This window comes from Poecile atricapillus, chromosome 1 (assembly GCF_030490865.1).
Source record: "Poecile atricapillus isolate bPoeAtr1 chromosome 1, bPoeAtr1.hap1, whole genome shotgun sequence".
Classification (NCBI taxonomy): domain Eukaryota; kingdom Metazoa; phylum Chordata; class Aves; order Passeriformes; family Paridae; genus Poecile; species Poecile atricapillus.
Genome location: NC_081249.1, coordinates 126,697,083 through 126,718,560, shown reverse-complemented (window position 1 = coordinate 126,718,560; position 21,478 = coordinate 126,697,083). Strand labels below are relative to the sequence as shown.

Here is a 21,478-nt window from a genome sequence, read left to right as displayed (position 1 = left end):
CCCAGCATGAAACAGACACTCAGGAATTAGTGTTCAGTAGCTGCCATTGGAATTTTAAGGGATATGAACAAAGCCTTGATGTGGGGAATTCCACAAGACGTTTTCCTTCCCCATCTGTGTCAGCATCCAGCACAGTTCCCTGTTCCTGTTTGGTCCCCAGGAGCTGCAAGAGGAATGTCAGTTGTTGGCTTCACCTACTCAGCATCACCTCGTTAGTCCAGGAGATAATTAATTCGAAGAGTATGAATCTGGTCAGTGGCAGAAGATCATCACAGTGAAACATCATCTTTGCCACAGGATATTCCCGCTCCTGTAACCTGTTCTCTGATCAAGAACTACTTCCCCAACTTAGTAATTCCATCTAAACCACAGCAGCACAGTTTGGAGGGACAGAAGTTTTCAGCCTCATGTGAGGGAAGACAGAAACATCACTGGGAGAAAATCCTAAATTCAAAATCCTAAAAAAAATCCTATTCCTTGCTTCTTTCACTAATGAACCTCTTAAAATCCAGTCTGGATTGTGCAGAAATGTTCTTTGGTCCCACCTGGAAACTGATCTCCCCAAAACATCCACAAAAGGCTTTTATCAGTTATTACAACTGATATCATTAATTACTACAGAAAAGAGAATACAAATAAACTAGAAAAAAATTTGGCTCAAGTTTTCCTCAGGAATGAATTGGGAGCTCACCAGCAAGGCTTCCCGACAGGCAGAGTGTGTGATATAAAATATATGTGTGCATATATATATATATTATATATAAATAAAGATATATATATATTTATACACACATATATAAAATATATATAATACATACTTATATCACAAAGTATCTATCTCACATATATCTGCCATAAATATATATATATAAAACCACAAATATTTTTATATCACAACCTCTACCTATAAACCCCCACATTCCCCCCTGTTTTTCAGGAATGTAACATTTTTAGGGATCCTAAAATCAAACACATGCAGTGCTCTGCAAAGGAAAATAAACCACCATTTTATCCCATTAATTCCAAGATGTTTTCCTGGATGTGCTGCTGGGTGTTTTCCTGTAAGCTCTTGTTGTTTATCCTTGAAGTGTACTTGGAATTATCAGAATCATGAAATCCCTTTGGAATTTTACTGTCTCTGCAATGGGATGAGTTTTGCCAAAATTATTCCTCCCAGACCGAGCGCATCTCCTCAAGTTCCCTCTGGCTTTCTACATCCTGGAAATGCAAGAGGGAAATAGATAAATGTACAACTCAATTAAAACAAATAAAAAGCACTATTTCCCTTCTTTTTCTCCAACCCCAAACCAGTTTTTAAGCATATTGTGGAGTCCTGGAATGGTTTGGGTTGAAAAGGACCTTAAAGCCCATCCAGTTCCTGGGCAGGGGCACCTTTCACAAGCCCAGGTTGCTCCAAGTCCGGCCTTGCACACTTCCAGGGATGGGGCAGCCACGGTTCTCTGGGAAATCTGTGCCAGGGCCTCAGCACCCTCACAGGGAAGAATTTCTTCCTAATACCTGATCCAAGCATAATCTCTTTCAGTCTGAAGCCACTCCCCCTTTTCCTGTCATTCCAGACCCTTGTAAAATTGTCTCTCTCCACTTTTCCTGTCACTGGAAGGCCTCAATTAGGGCATCATGAAGCTTCTTTATTCCAGGCTGAACAATCCCAATCCTCTCAGCCTTTCCTCACGGCAGAGGTGCCCCATCCCTCCCAACCAATTTGTCCCTCCTCTGGATTTGCTCCCTGTCCTCCCTGTGGGTGCAGTGATCCAGCTGGGATCTCAGGGGAGCGGAGCAGAGGGGCAGGACCCATTTTTGCTCCCAGCTGAGCGTTACCTCTTTGGTGTTCCCTTGCAGCTCCGAAGCAAGATCCATCCACAGCACCGCTGCTGAGGCGTTCCCGAGGTCCTTGTAGCACTGGGAAGGGAAAATGGCAATGGGAGAAGGGTTAAATGGAAAAAAACAGGCAGCATATGGAACTGAGCAACTGCTAAAAAGAGCTCTTCCTGCCTCTTAACCCTCTGCACTGGCATTTCCTGCAGTATCAGCCACAAGGCCTCAGAAGCACCACCAGATCTTGGAATACTAAATATTTTTGACTCCCTTTCATTTTGGGGAAGGAGATTGGGTTTTGCTTGGACATTTTAAGGTGTCTCTGTGGTTTTCACTCTTTTCAAAGCTCTACTTGGATTTTCAGTTGCTATTTCCCCTCTTTCTCACACCATTTTCTCCACTAAAACCTCTCTCCTGGGAGCACACGTTGAAACCCAGACTGTTGAAAGTGTAATAAATATTATCTACAGGAGTCTCAGGTCCTAAAGCAGGTGTGAAATATTCTCCATGTGACCAGCAGCTGAGGCACAGTGATCCCTCTGGGAACAGGAAGATTTTGGGTGCCCAGAGAGTCTTGGAGGTATCTGAAGGTATATGAAATACACCCAAGAAAAGGAAATGGGTGCTAAAACCCCCTCAGCAAGAGGGCTCAAGACTCCCCTGCTGGACAGGAAAAGAGAAATACTTTATTCTTTATTTTTCCCCATGATTCTCGGGCTGTATCACCACAGAAGTCGTGGTGGAGACGGATTAAACTTCCAGCCCATGGCTACCAAGTCACTATTCCTGCTTTATACAGAAATTAATCTGTTAAAAACCAGGGATGCTCCACTGGGTGACTCAAAGGCAAAACCCCTGAATTTTAAAGCCTCTACACGAGGTGGTTTGCCCTAAGAAGATTTAAAAGATGAAAGAAAATATTATCATTCTATAAAATCTTGCTCCTGAATGGAGTATTTTCTACCCAGTCAGCACTTCACAGCCAAAGGTGATTTTTAGTACAAGTATTTCTTACCCTCTGAACAAACAAGTGAGTGGTTACCTTGGCAATGTAAACTCTTCCTGCTTTGGAAAACCCTGGGCTCAGCTCCTCGACCTACAGGAACAGAGGGAGGGTGTGACATTACAATATGCAAGGACACAGTTAATTCTTACATCAGGCTCATTGCAGCTTTTAAAGGAAAAAAAAAACTGATGGCAAGAAGGAGAATCCTAATAAATACATAAAGCACTATGCCCCTGAAACCTTCAAACAGTTGTCTGGAAAAGTTTGAAATGGAAAAGTTAGCCAGGCTTTAAGTAAAGTATTCTGAGGGAGGAGCTCCCAGCCCCTGGAAGCATAGCCCAGATGTATCCAGTACTGAGCAAGAAGGAATTGCTATGCAGCCTTAGAAAGGAAAATCAACCCCCCCTAAACCAATTCCCAACACTTTGGGCTGTAATTCTGACATCTTCAACATCCCGTTCTTCTGTCTGGCTATCCCGGAACGGAGGTTTCACAACTTTCCCTCTCACCAGCTTTCCTTTACCCAGGTCCCAGGCCATGGGGAAGCACCAGTGAGGGATCCAAGCACCCCACTCCCATCCCTGTGAGCTGTGCAGGTCAGTGATGCCCTTGCCTGGCAGATTCCCAGATTTCCTTACCCGCAGGAAGTTCTGGAGTGCGTCCTGCACCGTGGCTGTCGGGGGCGCCTCGAACAGCGCCGACACTGTCCTCTTCTCCAGCCAGCCCAGGTGGGCAACCTGCAGAGAGAAAAGGGCAACCTGGCCACCCATCCAACGCCAGCGCAGCAAAAAGGGCCTGCCCGGTCCCTGGGAGCCGCTCCTGCACCCAGGAGGAAGCCAAACCCCTCGGCAGGGTTAGAATATTCCGATGGACTATCCAAGTCCGGCCACAGAATTCAACCCGATTCGCTTTCCCTTGTCCCGAGTCAGCTTTTGGAGTTCCATACATTGGGGATTTGGATGGCCCCAAATCCCAACCTGCCATGCTTCAGCCAAACCAGCCCCCAGCTGTGCCCTCCCTTCTCCCAGTCTAAACTTTCCATAAGAACCTGCTCCCCACCCCCCCCAGAGATTCCTTGGGAGAAGCAGGCTGAAGCCTTCCCACCAAATAATTATGGGATCATTTAGGTTGGAAAAACCCACCCAGCCCATAGAGGCCAACCTGTGACAATCCCCACCTTGTCACCCAGCCCAGAGCACTGAGTGCCACCTCCAGGCATTCCCTGAACACCTCCAGGGATGGGGACTCCACCACCTCCCTTGTTTAATCCTGTATAATTCTAACAGTGCAGACTAGATGGAGCACTACCATACTTTCCATCCATGGTTTTATTCCATGGCCTCAGCAGCTCCAGGCTCAGCATGAAGGAAGGATTTTCCCCACAGGAAAAAGAGCCAGGAGCTCCCAGCAGTTCAGCTCAGGGCTGCTCTGTAATTCCCACTGTAAATTATCCTAGTTACAATCCCTGCACCGTGGCTCCACTCCCAACAAAGTGCTTTCCAATGGCACAAATGGAACAGCAGCAGTCAGTGCAGACTTTTATTCCCCTTTTTAGGCTCTAAATCTGATTGATACCATCTGACTCCAAGCTCTTCCCTGTCAGGAAGCATAAAGCAGCTGGCACATGCTTCCAGTGCCTCCAGTTCTGTGTGTGGCAGGGGCAGGGGGACACGTGCAACACATCACACACCAGCACTGTGAGCAGAAGCTCCTCAGATGGCACTGACCACATCCCTGTGTGCTCAGAGGGTGGAAGGAAGGTTGTTTTTACCAAGTAAAGCCCTGGGAACAGGAAAGGAGCTCACAGCTCGGGCTTTTCCTAACACACCCTTTGCCATTTCACCTCCCATGCCACCAGCAGTGACTAAAAACCCAAAGCTGGAGCTCTGAACCCTTCAGAGGCCTGCCCAGGAGGTGATAATAAACTCTGTTACCTGGTAACACCACCTGCCCAGGAGATAGTAGAGCTGTGGGTCCTGTGGCTTCAGGGCAATGGCTTTATCAATGTGTTCCTGCGGGAAGCACCACCAGCACGCGTCACATCTTTGTCAAAAGCAAGTAAAATACCCACGAGAGCACGTGGAGAAAGAGCAAAGGAAGAAATCCACAATTTAAGTGTCACTATCAGTAAAATTACAGCTACAGATCCCAAATTTTCTTAGAGTGGATTCAGTGAAAGGAAAAGCAGCATTTCTCCAGCCTCAGGGACAGGAACTACTGGACACACACCTGCATTTTATTCTTGCTCCAGAGCTTTGCCATAACCTCACTGATCTTGCCAAAGGCTGGTGGGGAAACAATTACCTGTGGCCTGTTCCATGTACATCCTCTTCCCCTGGAACATCCACAAGACATCATAATAATAGTAATAATAATAGGAATTAAAAAAAAATGGAATCTGAGACAAATGAAATCTTCTTTGAGCAGTAACTGCTTCCTGGGAGGGTGCAGGTTGTTCACAGGCACGTACTGCAGAGAACCTGGTGCTGTATCTCATCACCACGTAATAATTCCATGTCTCAAGCTCTAAGTCTCATCCTTTACCTAACTTAATTTGCAAGATTTCTCTTTTTTCTGCAATTATAGTGTGTAAAACTGCAGATCAGTCACTCCCAAAAGGCATGGTTGGAATTAGCCTCCTCACCCCAAACCACCCACTCGTGGCATCTCTAGATCTACTGCTTCCCTAAGAAGAACTGGAGCAAATTTTCCCTATTTCCTGCTGCAGAAATAAGTGTTTGGTACTCACACAAAGGCCAGCACCTCCTGGCCACTCACCTTGAAAACATATCCAGCCTGGATGCGCTTGGGAATGCTCTCATATTCCGACACCTGCCCACAAAGAATGGCAAACCTGCATGGGGAGACATCTGCATGAGCCAGCTGCGATTGAATCCACATTTAATCCACATTTACCTGCTGTTCATGGCTGCAGAAGGAAGATCTATGAGGGCTCAAAGCCAGGCTGGACAAAGCTTGGAGCAGCCTGGGACAGCGGAAGGTGACCCTTCCCATGGCAGGGGCGGAACAGGATGAACTTTAAGGTTCCTTCCAACCCAAACCATCCCAGGATTCGGTGAATTGCATTAAAGCTTCATACCTTAGTGGGGAAAACAAGGAATATAGCACATCCCTCACAGGGAAAAGACATAAGCAGCAAAAATGTAGCTCCCAGGAAGGAATGAGCTCAAAGGATGAGGCAGCCGGAGGGGTTGGGTGTGACACAAACTCACTGCACTGATGGCTAAAAACCAGGAGCAGCACACTTCCACACCTGGAATTGCTTCTCTGAGCAGGGAAAACTGTGCCAGAACACAGAGCAGTGCAGAGTGAAGTTACTGCAGCAAGAGGCAGACTAGGAGCAGCTCTAATGAACTACGGGGCACAGCGACCTCCTTACGCAGCAGCCCAGCTGCAGCACACAGGGAAATACTTGGAAAACCTACCTACATCCTGCAGCTGGGAAACAGAATGACACATGTTCAGTGCTGAAAGTGCAAAGCCATTTAGTTTTGTCCAGTCAGAGACCGTGAGTTGTGAGCCTGAGAAGTAAGGCCCCGGCAAAAGCAGTTACTGCACGAGCCGTGAAATTCAAGATTAATCCCCTGTGGATTTGCACCCTCTCATCTCACCTCCCTGCAGCACAGTGGCTCAAAACCTCCCTCCCTGCATCACTTGCCAAGAGACAACAGCAGCTCAGAGAGCTCTCAAGTGGGACACAACATGCAGATGGAAGTTTGGCCTCTTATCCTGCTTGGGCAAGAGCTCTGGGAGTGGAGGACATTTCCACCCCTTCTCCGAGTTTGGCTCAAGAAGTATCAGGTGGAAGAGATAGACAAATAAATAACATGGCTTATCCTTGCAAAAAATAAAGCTGAAAGGCAGAAAGACACAAATGAAAAGTCCCTTTCCTACACCCACACCCCAGTGCTGCCACAGATACCGGCATCAATTTCCCAAAGCATCCTTTGGGATGATTAACCACAGCAGATGTGCAGGAATCTGTCAGGAGACCTTTAAATCTCCAATTACACTTTCCTCAGAGTCACAAAATCCCACAAATCCCCTCACACCTCGCTGCTCCATTTCCAGTGTGTAAGTTACAGCACAAAGTTGAGTTTCCTGAACAATTTAGCATTTTGCCTTAAATCTCTTCCTTTAATTTGTTAGTTTTCTTGTGGAAAAGCTCTAGATCAGCTCTAAAATTCTTATTTTTCATGGTAATGTCAAGAATTACTGGATCAGTGAGTTATGGGACAAAAATCTTTTCCTGCCAGCTGGAAAAAAATCTTTTCCTGCTGCTGGGGCTCCACTGCCCCATTCTGTTGTGTGCAGATGATGGAGCGTTTTTAGGATCTTCTCCAGTTTGTTTCCTAACATACACCAGCCTGGACTAAACATCCCTAACCACAGCATGACAGGGGTTGAGAAATACAAACCAATAAAAAACTTATTTTCTAAGATCATGAGATAAAATACTCCTAGACAATAAATCATGCAGTTGTCTCATGTCAAATATAAATTCCATGGGTTTTTTTTAACAGCCTGGTGAAATGTTGATGAAAAAGCCATAAAAGCAGCAGTAAATTAAATTGCAGTCCTACTTTGGTGCCATGAAATAAACTAAAAAATACATAGGGGAAGAGACACCTGATCTGCTTTTTCATTGTATTCCCAGGAAAGATGAGTCTTCCCAACCCAGCTTTGCTGATCCCAGTTCAAGCCCACTGGACTGCTGGGGATTTTCACACCCACAACTCTGCACTTCTGCGATTTTAGGCTCTGCTTTCTGCTGTTCTCTCCCCTGCTTGCTCAGCTTGGCAGGATGAAGTCATTCATTCCAGCTCATTCGATGGGATGCCTCGGGATGAGCGTCACCAGAGGCACTGTGGAGGTGCAGGAGGGCTGAGCAGCAGGAGAGATTAAAAATAACGATTACGGGGATTTTCATCCTTTGTAACCAGTGGGTGCCCTACGCATTACCCATCCAGACCTTTCCCTAGGATATCCCTTGATTTAATTAGTAGCCAGACTCCTCATTAAGCTGCTGACACACCAATTCCCACAGGAATCTCAGCTCAGGATTTCCCCATTTATCAGAAAATAAACTCCGTGGAAGCAGGAAGCCCCAGCTGACAGAGCCTGATGAGAGAGCCTAAATCCCCAGGCTCAGGATTGTGAAGGGCTTTTTGAGTTCTGCATCCCCACTTCCCTGGAAGCAGGACTCTGCCATGGAATACAGAACTTCCAGCACCTCCCCTCCACAGTCAGGGTGCTCTGCCAGCCCAAACGCAGCTCTTAGCTCTTTTAGCCACCCCAAAGACAGTTTTCCCAATATTTTGTGAGCATTCCCAGTTTTTCACCTTCCTGTGCACTGGGCAGATGCATGTGAGTCCCTGCACTTGACAAAGGGGACAGGGAATTAGCAGGCAGATATTTAGACTGCAACAACCAAAAATTAAAGTAAGAATTTATTTGGGAATTAGTACTTTGGGAGCGACAGCAAAATTCCCAGTGACTCAACCTGAAATTAATGACCAGCTGATCCTGAAGAGGTTGGGGAAAAAAAGCTTTGGCTTTTCCAAGGGGAAAACACAGACATCCGTATGGGAGAGCTCCTGTCTTCTGGATGTTCACATTTCTGAATTCACTTTCCAGGGCACACAAGTCAGGGGGATGCATTCAGACAGCTCTAATTCCATGCTATTTTCCCTCCACTAAATTCTGAACTAACACCTATTCCCAGAGTTGCTCCTGCCCCACATCACACTGACAGCAAATTTCCTGTTTAATCTGCCTGTAGAACAGAAAATGCTCGGCTCATAAATCCAGAATCTAGCTCAGAATTGGCCAGATCTGGGCAGTGATGCACCAAGAGTTAAATCCTGAAGCCCTGCCAGGTGTTAAATTAAAGCCATTTCCCAGGCATACCCGGAATGCTGTGACTTTTCAAAAATCCTGGATCTGCCCACGGACAGCCAGATGTACCCACGGAACTGAGAAGAGCTGGTGATAAAGATGTTCCACCAAACTGCCCGACTCTCCAGAAGAAAGGGCACATTTTGGAGACTCATCCAACCCAATCCCACTTTCCATTACACATAAGATAACTCCAAGGAGGCTGGAGCTTATTATTCCTTCCACAACAGTGGCTTTCAGCTTCATTTCCAGGGTAAAATGTCCGACTCACCCACAGGGAATGGACTGGGAATTCTAGAAGGCCACATCTGTTTCTCAATTAATTTCTGAAAGGTCTGTGCAATCACTGATTCTGAAAGGTCTAGGCAATCACAATCACAATCCATCCATCCCTCCCTAAAAGCAAGAACAGACTTGGGAACTTGCTCTTTCCTACTCAAGAGCTGAAATCAGCTCATGGAGAAATCAGTTTAAATGGACAAAAATTCCACCTGCTCAGGGATCATGGACAATTAAAGCAGAGAATGACTCTGGTGTCTAAATCCAAGGTAAGAAACAGGTAATTTCAGAGAGCCTCTAAGATCATTCCCTGTAAATCCCTCATTTCCCATACACAGATCTACTCTTAAGGCACCAAATGCCCAACAAAACTCCATTTCCCAAGGGAACTTCCCAAAGGGCAGCAGGGACAGAGATCAGTCCCTTTGCACAAGGCTGAGCCTGCCTGTGCAGCTCTGACCAAATTCCCTCTCCATTCCACCCAGAGATGGCTCCCTTGGGACCGGCCAGCTTCCAACAGCAATGACTACAAGGAGAGCTTTGTCCCACACTCCACAGCCAGAACAGAGCCATGAAAGGCCTCTCCTTTGAGCTTGGACAGATCCCAAAGCCAGGCCAGACACAGCCCCACACAGTCACTCCTGACAAACCACTTTTCCTTCTGTTGCCAAATCCTTCCAACCATCCAACCCCGAAAGGAGCTGTAGCCAGCACTGATTCCCCAGCAAAAAACTTTCCCTCCCACAGTTACTTTCTTTCTTTGTTTCTCTAAAATGTCAGTGATGACTGAATGACAACAAGGCACCAAGGGGAGAAAGCCTTCCTTGCAATGATAACTGCAGGCAAAGTACCTCTTGTCCTCCCCGGCATCTCAAAAAAACTGGGAATGATGTGGGCAGCAGGAGGAAAGGACGAGCACAATGAGTAAGCACCAAAAACCAGCACAATTTCATCTGAAGGAGTCCATTAACTTTTAAGAGGCAACTGATAAAACAGAGAATCAGTATGAAATGATGCACACAGAGAAAAAAGGCAGCCCAGAAGACCAGCACCATCAGGCTTCACAGAGCCTGTGTGGAGAGGCAGCAAAATAACTGGGAATATTTCTATTAAAGTGGCCATTTCGGATGCAGTGGGAAAGAGAAAGATGATGTTGACTGCTGTGTGTAGAAGAAAGAATGCAAAGGACCATCCCACCAGCACAAAGCCATGCCACTCCCACAGCTTGTGTCCTGCACCGAATTCCTTCACTTTTGTCTGAAAAACTGTAAGGAAGAGGGAGAAGAATATTGGAAAGACAACATGGGTGGTGAGAGATAATAAATTATTCCCCTGTGACAGAAGATAATAAAGGATTAGGGTCTTCAGCAAGGGAATTAGTCACTAGAGAGAAGTATGACAGAATAAAACTGTAATTTAAATAAATGTGAACAACATTCTCTGATTGCTTCTCCCAAGAGCTGGGGCATCAAATCCCCCCCCAAAAACCTCTGCTGTTTTTTCTCCCCAGGGTGAATTCAATTTGCATAAAGAAAGATTGCAATTAAGCCAGCTTGTGACCACTTCAGAGTGGGGAAGGGAATAATTTCCTGTTCTATTCGTGGCAGAAAATAGTAATTTGTGTGCTGATAAAGGGAGTTACATATTCACTCCCAAGAAATCCCACGCCTCCCACATGCTGCTGTGCTGTTTCCTTTCTCCAGCTGCCCTGGAGAACTGGAAGCAAGACGTAGCTGTGCAGGAAGGAGCCTTATCCCTGTTTGGGAAAGTGGTCTGAGGGGCCAAAAATTGTCCCCAAGCTTGGAATTTCAAGGCAAAACTGTCAATATTTGGACACTGGAGTAAAAAGAACCTGGCTTTGTAAAAAACAAATGTTAAGATTCACCCTGGCAACTAAACCCCAGTAATTCAAAGATGTTAAGCCAGCAGACAGAGCCCAACCCTTCATCTGCTGGAGATTTTCCTGCTCCCAAATTCTTCCTTCCTATCAAAGTTTTAACTGAGAGCAGTAACTCATTACCAACAAATGAAATACAGTTTAAGATGATAAAGGCATTTATTCAGATGCCAGTATCAAAACTATCCTTCAAGTAAATTTACTCATTTTAAGCGCACAGATCTTGTTTGGTAAAGACACTCAGCAATGTGTGCTTACATAAATAATAAAATATAAAATTATTTATTATTTTATTATAAAGTAATTATATTTATATTGATCATAATTATAAAATAATAAAAATAATTAAACATTATTTTCCCAATAATTTTCATTAAAGAGGAAAAAGAGTCCCTTTTATTCTAAAATGAGTTGTCACTCCTTCAAAGCAACTGCTGACAAACACCATTCACAGAGGAATTCACCAGAGTAACAGAAAAGCCCATTTCCTTATCTCCACAAATATCTGTACCAAACTCTCTTTTAGAGCAGTTTTTATAAAAGGACATTTAAAAATTCCACACATGAGCTGCAAGCACAGCCTGCTCATCCAGGATGCTGCTGAAATCCTGGGCAGAAATGCTGGCCACAGCTGCTTGGCTGAACTGCAGATCATCTCTTCTTTTAGCATGGAACAAATATATAAAATACCTCAGTTTAAATAAAAAAAGAGCCATGTGCTGCTGTGTCACTTCATTTCCAAGCCAAGGGCCTTGCAGGGTGACGAGAGCAGAGCCAGCAGTGCCAGAAAACACTTCCAGGGAGACTCTAAAAGCCTGTCTGATAAGAGTGATGGATCTCCTTCCTCCAGAATTAAGTGGAAAATAGGAATTTGGCACAGCACCAAACTCACACTCAGCCTGGCTGATAGAGTCAAACATATCCCCTCTTGCCTCAAAAGCAGCTCCATTTAGGAGCTTTTCCTCCAGAACTCTTCAGAGAGAAATTAATAATTAAACTGATGTAAGATATACCCCAAATTTATTCCTACATCACGACCAAACCTACTGTCTTTCAAGTTACTCCTTACACCAACTAAGCAAAGCTGTTAAAAATGGCTTTTTATGGAAAAACACCACCAGTGTGACACAGTGTGCAAGTAACAGCAAGTAAGTTTGTGGGTGGGGGGTTGTATTATTATTTTAACTACAGCTCAGCTCACAAAAACCTACAGGTCCTTTTCCTACACTTCTTAAAAGCAAGAAGTCAAAAGTCACTTACCACTGGTGGCACTCAGCACTTTGATCCCATTTCTGCCAGGCAAGTTCCAGCTCTTCCTTCCCTGGAACAAAAAAAAGGTAGTCAGAGGTAAGAAATTCAGTTGTTTTCTCTCCCAGTTTCTTTCTCTGAGGCTGTCAGAGTAGCAGAATGGCATAAAAGTCACATATTTGTTAATTTGATAATGCATTTGGCTTGAAAACATCTCATACATAATTTTATCCTCTGGCAGGTTCAAAAACCTGAAAACTAAGCACCTGTTGATGGCTAAAAGGACAATATAAAACTTAAAATTCCATGTTTAAGTGGCTCCACTGGTTTACAGAAAAGAATAATTGTATTAGCTATAGTATTAAATAACTTCTGTGCATAATAAAAAAAAATAAAATTATTTAGATTAGTATCTTTTGTTGCACATCTTTGCTGTAATAAAGACGATTTTTGTTCTATCCTAACTCACCTAAAACCTTACAGACACCTTTGAGGTGGTAAAGAAGAAGGAGGGAAAGAAATTAAAGTGACTCCCCTAAGCAAATTTAAAAATAGGTATTGTTTTTATATCTGCATTTGCTGGCAACAGAGAAAATCCAGTGTGCCACTGCCTATGCTTGTTTACTTTATATTTATTTTATGGTTTATTTTAGTATCACAGAGAAATAGATGACAGGCTTGAGAAACAACTTTCCCAGCTCTAAGTAGGTCTCAGTCTATTTAGACTCCTTCAGAAAGCTCAATTGCTCAACACAAAAATTTTTTGTTTAAAGTGCTGCTTCCCACTCCCCTAAAATCCAGATTCTAAGGAAAACAAATAAATCCACGGCCCTGCTGGCAGGTGGAGAGGTCATACAGCTGAGTGACAGCCTTCCTTTGGGCCAGCAGGGAATTCCTTACCCCCACTGGCGTAGGATCTCCTCTCTTCCGCGTCCTCCGTCAGCTCCCACATGTCGCTGTGCGCCCGCGCCAGGCGCCACAGGAATTCCTGCTGCCCTGCGTACTGCAGGGAACACAAACATCCCACATCAGGGCCCGGCCTGTCCCCGAAAAAGGGAGTCAAGAACAAAGGCTGAACAGGGCACTCACAGCTGAAGTCATGCAGGGATTTTTCTAAGCCTTAAAATGCCCCAATTCCAAAGGAACTGAAGCAGAACTGCAGCGGAGGGAAGTGAGGGCAAGTTTAGAACTCGGCGTGGCCACAGAAGCAGGGCAGGGATTGTCCCCCTGTGCCAGGAACTACAGGGGCACCTCCAGTGCTGTGCCCAGCTCTGGGCTCCTCAAGTCAGGAAAGGCAGTGAGGGAGGGGATGGAGCATGTCCAGGGAAGGGAAGGGAACGGACCTGGGGGGACTCAGCCTGGAGAAAAGGAGACTCAGGGGGGAACCTTCTCCACAACTCCCTGACAGGAGGGGGCAGCCAGAGGGAACCGGGCTCTGCTCCCAGGGAGCAAGGGATAGAACAAGAGGAAATGGCCTCAAGTTGTGTCAGGGCAGGTTCAGATTGGACATCAGGAGGAATTTCTTGCTGAAAAGGGTGGTCAGGCAATGAAAGGAGCTGCCCAGGGAGGTGGAGGAGTCCCCATCTCTGGAGGTGTCCAATGAATGACTGGACACAGCACTCAATGCTCTGGGCTGGATGACAAGGTGGGGATCAGTTCCAGGTTGGACTTTGAGTGAAGAAATCCCTCCTGATATCCAAGCTGACCCTTTCCTGGTGCTGGAAAATACAAGGCACCTTTACCGCCAGCTTGTTGTTGAGGAGCAGCTGGAACCCCTCTCTCTTGTCCTGCTCATCCCCGCTGTGCAGCCGATCAGCCTGCTCCAGGAGCTGTCCCAGCCCCTCCTCCAGCAAGGAATCCAGGACCAGAGGGGTTTCATCCTCGGGGACCAGATCCAGGGAATCCCTGCGCGCAGCCCTCACTGTGTCACAGCTCACGTCGTCCTCCCCTTCCTCGCTCTCCCGCTCCGACTCCCGGTCGTAGTCGGACTCGGCGTTGGCCGTGGTGTAACTTTGGGGGTAAAAGACATCACCAAAGCAGTTTGAGGAGCTACTCCTCAGAAGAGGAAGAGTATCTTAGCTTACCCCAGAGAAAACTGCACAACCCAAGTGCCTCACACAACCTCATTTCTTGTATCACCCTCAGAAAGCTGAAGGATGAAGGTGGCAACAAAGTTAAGTCCCAAGTCAGTTCTGAGCAACCTGGTCTATGAAAGGTGTCCCTGCCCAGGGCAGGGGGTGGCACTGGGTGAGCTTTAAGGTCCTTTCCCACCCAAAGCATTCCAGGATTCTACTTGTCCCCACCTCCTCTGCACACCCTGTCACAGCTCCTCCCTCTCAGCCCTTCTCCACTTCAGGATAAGAGAATTAAACAGCTAAAACCAGAGCCAGGACAATGCAGTTACATATACAGGTGATAAAAGGGAATTTCAACAATCCCTGTGCAAAAAAAAAACCAACATAACCTCAGGGTTTTAGCCTGTTCCAAGGAATGTCAGGCACAACAGCTGTCCTGGCAACACCTCACACCTCCACCACCCTGAACATTAAATGCTACACAGCCTGTTCCCACTGCCACCTGGAAAGCTGCAGAACAGTGGGAAAACCACCAGGATTATATCCCGCCAGCAAGGAATCCAGCAAGGGTTCACCACACTTGCAAAAACCCAGGGAATGACCAGCGGCTAAACTAGTCAGACAAACCAGGACATGAGGGATTATGGAGGTGCTGGTGGGACTCCCTGACTTTGGAGGTCTCTCCCAGCCTCAGTGTTCCTGTAAAGCTCCTGAAAATGGTGAAACTTAAGCTTCCTCAGCACCCAAGCTGGGAATTAAAATTTGAAATTTAAACCATCGTTACACAGTGGTACCACAGCAGGAGGGAGTCTACTTACAGAGCTGATTCCCCTTCAAACAAGACTATCTGTGCCCCTCAGTTTTACCTGAAAACCCTTAATCACAGAACAGGCACAAATCAGCCAGTCATGTCAAAATGTGCACTTGACCACAGGGATTGTGTTGATTTAAGTCAGGAACTGCCCAAGAGAACTTCAGCAGTTCTGCTGGAACTGAACTCCCTGCACTCTGGGGGCACTGGGTACTTCCAGCTGCGCTTCCCTCTGTCCTGGCTGATTGCTCCTCCCAGGGACAGCCCTGTGACCCTGTCTTTGTCTGGTGACACAGATATGTGACCACAGCCCCTATCTGACAGAGGCAGTGACTGGGCTTTGCCCATACACAGATAACAAGACACAGCTAGCTATCAAAACTTCCTCAGAACCATCCCTAATTCTCAAGAATTCCCCTCTCTGCTCCCTCACCACAGCCTCCAACCCTCACCCAGACATTCAAAACCCCACCACGTTGTCCTGAAACGTTTGAAGGAAGAAATAAAGCATCAGCCTCACGTTGCAAAGGCAGGAAAGCAAGGATGCATGCTGGAGATGACACTGAATTAATGGATAACACATCAACACAAGGGTAGGTGACACTGGCACGGCTCTGTCTCAGATTAAAATCCTCATTTATTTACATTTCTTAACATTAATGGCATCATTAGTTCTCTAGACCTCCTCATTTCCAGTAATTAAACTCCTTGAATTCCCTGATTTCCCCATCCTAACCCCCAACATGTTACTGGCAGCTGCCAAGATTTTGGTCCTTCAGCTCAAAAAACAACTCTGTTTTCTGACAGACATCCCCTATAAGATTCTGCCAGTTCAAAAAGACAAGGAAACACCAAGTTTTCAGGGAGATTAAGGGATTTAGGTGTTATCAGCCTGTTTTCAATGTTTACAATGATGGAAAGCTCTGGAATGCTTTAATATGGTGATCCTGAAGGAAAACAGAGCCCATGGGAAGAGAAGGTGAAGAAGCCCAAAATCTAAAGCCACACAGGGAAATTAAGCAGCACAAGCTGCCTAAAAACTCTTGGGAGATTTTTGGGAATTGTGTCTGAGATTGGAGAAGCTGCTCGTACCCACGTGGTTTACAAAATAAAGCTGAAATGGGGGTTCTTTGTTCTGAATTTCACTGAAAGAATTCAGCTGTCAGCAAGGAACACCCGGCTGAAATCCATCTGTTGGCAACAGGCTCATTCTTCCTCCCAGTGCCTGCCCCAAAGCTTCAATAGTTTTTTTCCAAAATTTCCATTTCCTACCCTGAAAATGTTACCTTTCAAGCACATTTACATCCCTAGCAGCCAACACTGCACACTACAGGCAGCTGGTCCTGACCTGACTGATAATTTTGTACCTCTGTGTAGGACCAGAGTGAGGCATTACCTGAGATTCCAGTTTTAAATCAGGTGAGAGCTGCTAATCCATCGATCGCCACACTGCTCATTACAGCTAATTACAGACGTTAATTAAAAATGTAAGGACTCCACCAACCACCACGGGATTGCCAATAAATTAATGAGGTTTTGCAGTAAAATACACCCTGGACCCCTCAGGAGGTGTCTTTTCTGTAACTCTGAATTCTTGGCCTCTGTCACAACTCACAATTTTCTGTGATCTGAGGACAGCCAGGGCTGGGATGTGTGGACAAAACCCCCTTTTCCAGCAGTTTTACACAAACCATTGTCCCCCTGGTGACTCAGTGCACCTGCTGTTACCCAAATATCCAAGTCCTGCCTTCAGAACCAACTCCACAGTTTCAAAATCTGTTCTTATTACACCATCGTGAATCACCTCTTCCCTAATTTCCCTCTCGTTCCAACACCCACTTGAGCTGAACGAAGCTCTAAAACCCCAATGAGATCACAGCAGCTCCCTGCTGCCTCACCAGCTCCAGTTATTAGAGATAAACATGAGTTTAGGGCAGTCACAAATCCCTGTCCTTTGTCCTGGGAGGACAAATCCCTGCTGAAATGCCAGCTAGCGCCAGCCCCCAGATCATTTGGCTGCCCAAATTCCCCCTGGAATGCTCCCACTGCTCTCAAATCCCTCTGTAAATGACATTTCATCCCAAGTGCTCTGGGAAAATGTATATAGCAGCACCACCTGTTTTGGGACACGCTTCCATACCCCAAAAGCTACAAAAGTGGTCAGATTCAGGCACAAAGGAGCAGCACTTCCTCAGAAAATCAGCAATCACAGGTGCAGGAGAACTTGTTACCTGTCTAGCAAGACTAAACCCACAGCTATATCAGCATTTTTAATGATGTTCTTACACCACACAGAACTCTTCTGTCATGCACAGGGCCAGGAGTTGAACTTGGATGATCCTCCTGGGTCCTTCCCACCTCAGGATATTCTTTGATTTGATCACTTTCATATAATATATACTGTCCACAAATCTGATTTGCAAACTCTCTCGCTCCATTGCCAGGCTGGACTCTCACCTCCCTTCCTTCTGCAAGGTTCTTTAATCAAATTATTTCTTTAAAACCCCATAAATTTATTTTTTCTTCCTTTCTCTAAAAGTCAGGATCGTTTCAGATCTCTCAGTCTGGCCCTGGCAGTAGCACACTTACTGTATTAAAAGCAAATTAAAACAGGCTACAGGGGAAGAAAATTCCCTTCCCTATGTTCTATACTGCCCAGCTGGGGCACCAAATCCCCTAAAACATCTGTCTCAGTGCTCTGCTTACCCCCCTTCACTCTCTCCATCGTCTGTGTTGATATTCCCTGAGCTGGCTGTGAAATAAATGGAGCTGGAGCCTGTGGAGTCACTTCTCTCCCTGGGGAAGGGGATCCTCCTCCGGCGAGTCACACGCTGGGTTTCTTCCAGGTGGGTCCTGGAGGAAAAAGGAGAGAAATAAATCTTTGGTAGTGAGATATCTGCTATTCCCCTTCTCCTCTCCAGCAGACTTCACCCAATTCCCTTTATATCCAAAGAACTCACAAGGTGGTGTACTGCTGTTTATACAAACTCAAATGGAGCTAATGTTGTGTTCTGCAGGTAAAGCAAATCCTCCTCCATGGACAACCCATGGACAATGCAAACAGAATCCATAGATGTGATGTTCATCCAGCCTCTGCATCAGGAGCTGGAGTGACAGAATGGGTTCAGACTGGAAGAGGGCAAATTTAGGTTGGATACAGGGGATGAACCTTTCCCTGTGAGGGTGGTGCAGCACTGGAATGGATTTCCCAGAGAAGTTGTGGCTGCCCCATCCCTTGGAATTGTTCCAGGCCATGTTGGATGGGGCTTGGAGCAACCTGTGATAGCGGAAGGTGTCCCTGCCCATGGGTGGGTGGGCTCTGAGGTCCCTCCCCAGCCCAGTCATTCCCAGGTCCTGGGATCCTGTGGCTGTTTTCCCGTGCCAGGGCGGGACTGCTCCAAGCCCAGGAGAGAGGAGCAGTACCTGACTTCCCCCACGATCTCCACCGCCAGGTGCTGGAGGCTGTTCCGCAGCTCCTCCACCTCCTTCCTCAGCTCCACGATGCTCCTCACCATGCAGTCCAGGCGCTCCAGCAGCTCCAGCTCTCCGTCCCTCTTCACCAGGGGGCTGGGCATGGCTCCATCGCCCGCATCCGCCGGGAGCAGCGCTCTGGGCATGGTATGGACTGCACCAGAGCACAACGAGGCCGTTAGATCCAAGTGGGAAAGGATTCCAAAGGGGAGGGAAATCTGACCGGTTCTGTGTGCAGGGGAAGCTTGATAGGGATACCAAGGTGGTCAGAGGGGTGGAGCAGCTCTGCTGCAGGGAAAGGCTGGGAGAATTGGGATTGTTCAGCCTGGAAAAGTGAAGGCACTGAGGTGACCCAACTGTGCCTTCCAGGGCCTGAAGGAAAGAGACTCTTTACAAGGGCCTGGAGGGACAGGACAAAGGGGAGTAATAGAAAATGGGAGATTTGAATGGGATATTGGGAAGGAATCTTTCCCTGTGAGGGTGGTGAGGCCCTGGCACAGGCTGCCCAGAGGAGCTGTGGCTGTGCCATCCCTGGAAGTGTCCAAAGCCAGGCTGGATGGGGTTTGGAGCAACCTGGGATAGTGGAAGGTGTCCTTGTCCAAGGCAGGGGGTAGGACTGGATAGACTTTAAGGTCCCTTCCCACCCAAACTATTCCAGGATTCCATTATTCTATGATCACCGTGAAAAGCACGGTTTCACTTTCTGTTCCCGAAGTTTCGCAAAGACGTGGGTGAAACCCAGCGAGTTCAGGGTTCTGAATTAGCATTTCTAAAAGCCCAACATCCCAACCTCACTTCCCCCTATCCCGGCCCCACTCCCCCATTCCATCCCTATCCTCCCCTACCCCAGCCCCATTCCCCCCATTCTTCCTTTTCCAATCCCATTTCCCGCATTACAACCCCACTCCCGCCGTTCCAATCCCATTCTTCCAGCTCTAATCACATTTCTCCCTACTCTTCCTACTCCAGCCCCGTTCCAGCTCCATGCCTATCCCATTTTCCCCATTCCCTCTATCCCAACCCCAATTCCAACGCCAACTCCAGCCCCGTTCCTCTCGATTCCATCCCCGCTGTGCATATTCCAGCCCCGTTCCCCACATCCCGACCCGGCTTCCCCGCCGCCCGATCCCGCTCGTACCGTGGCGCGGCGGCTTCGTCGTCTCCTTGGAGCGGCGGCGCATGGCCCAGAGCAGCCCGAGGCAGAGGCCGGCGCCCGCCGCCAGCCCCAGCGCCATCCCCAGCCGGGGCCCGGCCCGGGCCGGCTCCGCCACCGGCACCGCCATGGCCGCTCCGGGCGCGCGCCACCGCCCGCGGTGCGGCGCGATGACGTCACGGAGAAGCGACAACGGGGCGGGAAGGGGGAGCGGTCTACGGGCGCGTGACGTCATCGGCGCGCGGGGTGGTGAGCGCGCGCCTGGTGCCGCCTGAAGATGGAGGCTGAAGGGGACCCGAGCCCGGCCGTGGGCCTGTGTCACCCTCCGCAGGCGTCACCGCCGTCCCACAGGCGCTGGATCCGCCGAATGTCCCGGGAAAAATCCCTCCAAGGCCGCCGGCTCTGCACCCGCTGCCACCTCGGCAGCTGTCCCGCGGCGGTGCCGGCGCCGTGCCCCGGGTGCGGGGGGGACAGGCCGGGTGTCCCCTCACAGCCCCGCATGGGAGGAAACCCCGCTGGGTTTGGGGTTCGGGGTGCGCCTTCCGGCAGCGAGGGACAAAAAAATGGGAATTTGGGATGCCCGAGGGAGCTGAGTGGGACAGAGCTGTTATAGTGAGGGAGTTGGGCACTGGGCTGGCTGTGGGATTGTGGGCACAGAGCCACCGGTTTTTGGGATGAGATAGTGGATTTTAGGTGGCATGGGCACAAAGGAGGCGGGAATGGCCAAACAATCATCCCAAGCGTTTGGGGTTGGTATTCTCCCTTCTGCAGGAAATGTGGTGGGTGGCTGCATTCCTGGTGGGGTCCCTCAGGAAAAACTTATTTATCCCAGAAGCACTGGAACTAGAAATATGCTTTTCTGGAAGAGCAAAAAGGTTCCTTAGGAAAATGTGCCAGTCAGGAGAAGGAAAACCAAGCCCTTTGTGTGCTCTCCCCACTTCTGGGGGTTTGGGTGACAGCAGGATTTGGACAGAGCCGAAGAACCTTCTGCTTCCCTTTATCTGAATTATTGGGAGCAATTCTGAGCCAGCCCAATCCAAGGAGAGCTGGGAGCAGCCAGCTCGGAGCCAGAGGGTGATAAGCTGCTTTGGGATGATGGATGAGATCCATCAGTGGTCCGGCTGCCTCCCAGATTTCAGTATCTCCTCAAGAAATTCAATATTAAAATGTTATGTATAGCTCTGCTCTCATTTCCCTCTTTTTTCCTTACTATCTTTTTTTCCCCAGGAAAGAGCCACGTAAGAGTCAGACCCAGAGCTGGGCAGGCTGCCAGAACCCTGGCTAGTTTTCCTTTAATTTCTGGAAAGGTCTGGATTTCATATCCGTATTATTCCCTGCATAAGCACAGGCCACACGTGCCCAGCAGAGGTCCAAAGGGGTCATGGATTATGGGAATTCTGTCAAAATCCAACCCAACTGGGTGAAATGTGCCCTTGGTTAATTGGGTAACAGGTTTGCACTGGACAGGAGAGCAATGAGCAAACATTCCAGCTGTTCCAGGACTTGGGGAAGAGGCTTTGCTGAGGATGGGAATGATCAAAACAAGCTGATATTTAACCCCTGTGTTCCCAGATAATAACTCAACAGCCAGTGAAAAAACAGATTTTTCCCCAATAAATGTTGGTAATGCTAAGCATTCTGCTTCAGGGGAATGTTTGGTTGAACTGTGGGCTAGGACAGGGAATGCTCTGCAGGGCCCACGGCTCCCCACGTGCCTGGCTCCTGCTCCATCATCTCCCACTCCTCATCTCCCTGCTGTTATTTCCTGGTCCTTTATCTCCCT

At 47.7% G+C, this 21,478-nt stretch overlaps 1 protein-coding gene across 6 annotated transcripts; it reads right to left on the bottom strand.

The window, feature by feature from the left end:
• Positions 1-590: 590 nt before the first annotated feature.
• RMDN3 (regulator of microtubule dynamics 3) lies at positions 591-21,261 on the bottom strand. 6 transcript variants are annotated; one of them, XM_058829827.1, is made up of 12 exons: positions 19,681-21,261; positions 18,495-18,696; positions 17,778-17,924; positions 13,922-14,195; positions 13,086-13,188; positions 12,198-12,258; positions 5,621-5,696; positions 4,777-4,854; positions 3,481-3,579; positions 2,852-2,932; positions 1,840-1,920; positions 591-1,218 (listed from the first exon to the last, which is right to left on the bottom strand). In XM_058829827.1, exons 1-12 carry the CDS (start codon positions 19,928-19,930, stop codon positions 1,165-1,167), a joined length of 1,506 nt encoding a protein of 501 aa, XP_058685810.1. In that variant the 5' UTR covers positions 19,931-21,261; the 3' UTR covers positions 591-1,164. The 6 variants fall into 6 exon arrangements, 5 of the variants coding, with proteins under 5 accessions (XP_058685810.1, XP_058685812.1, XP_058685811.1 ...); XM_058829829.1 differs by having other exon boundaries at positions 2,879-2,932; XM_058829828.1 differs by having other exon boundaries at positions 13,928-14,195.
• Between the last annotated feature and the right edge of the window lie 217 nt (positions 21,262-21,478).

Excerpts from the sequence above, each read along its gene's own strand:
- RMDN3 (XM_058829827.1), bottom strand. The coding sequence starts at position 19,930 with ATGACGTCACGCGCCCGTAGACCGCTCCCCCTTCCCGCCCCGTTGTCG. Across the intron at positions 5,697-12,197 it reads AGTGCTGAGTGCCACCAGTG|GTTTGCCATTCTTTGTGGGC; the intron begins GTAAGTGACTTT and ends CTCCCCATGCAG. Across the intron at positions 2,933-3,480 it reads CACTCCAGAACTTCCTGCGG|GTCGAGGAGCTGAGCCCAGG; the intron begins GTAAGGAAATCT and ends CTGTTCCTGTAG.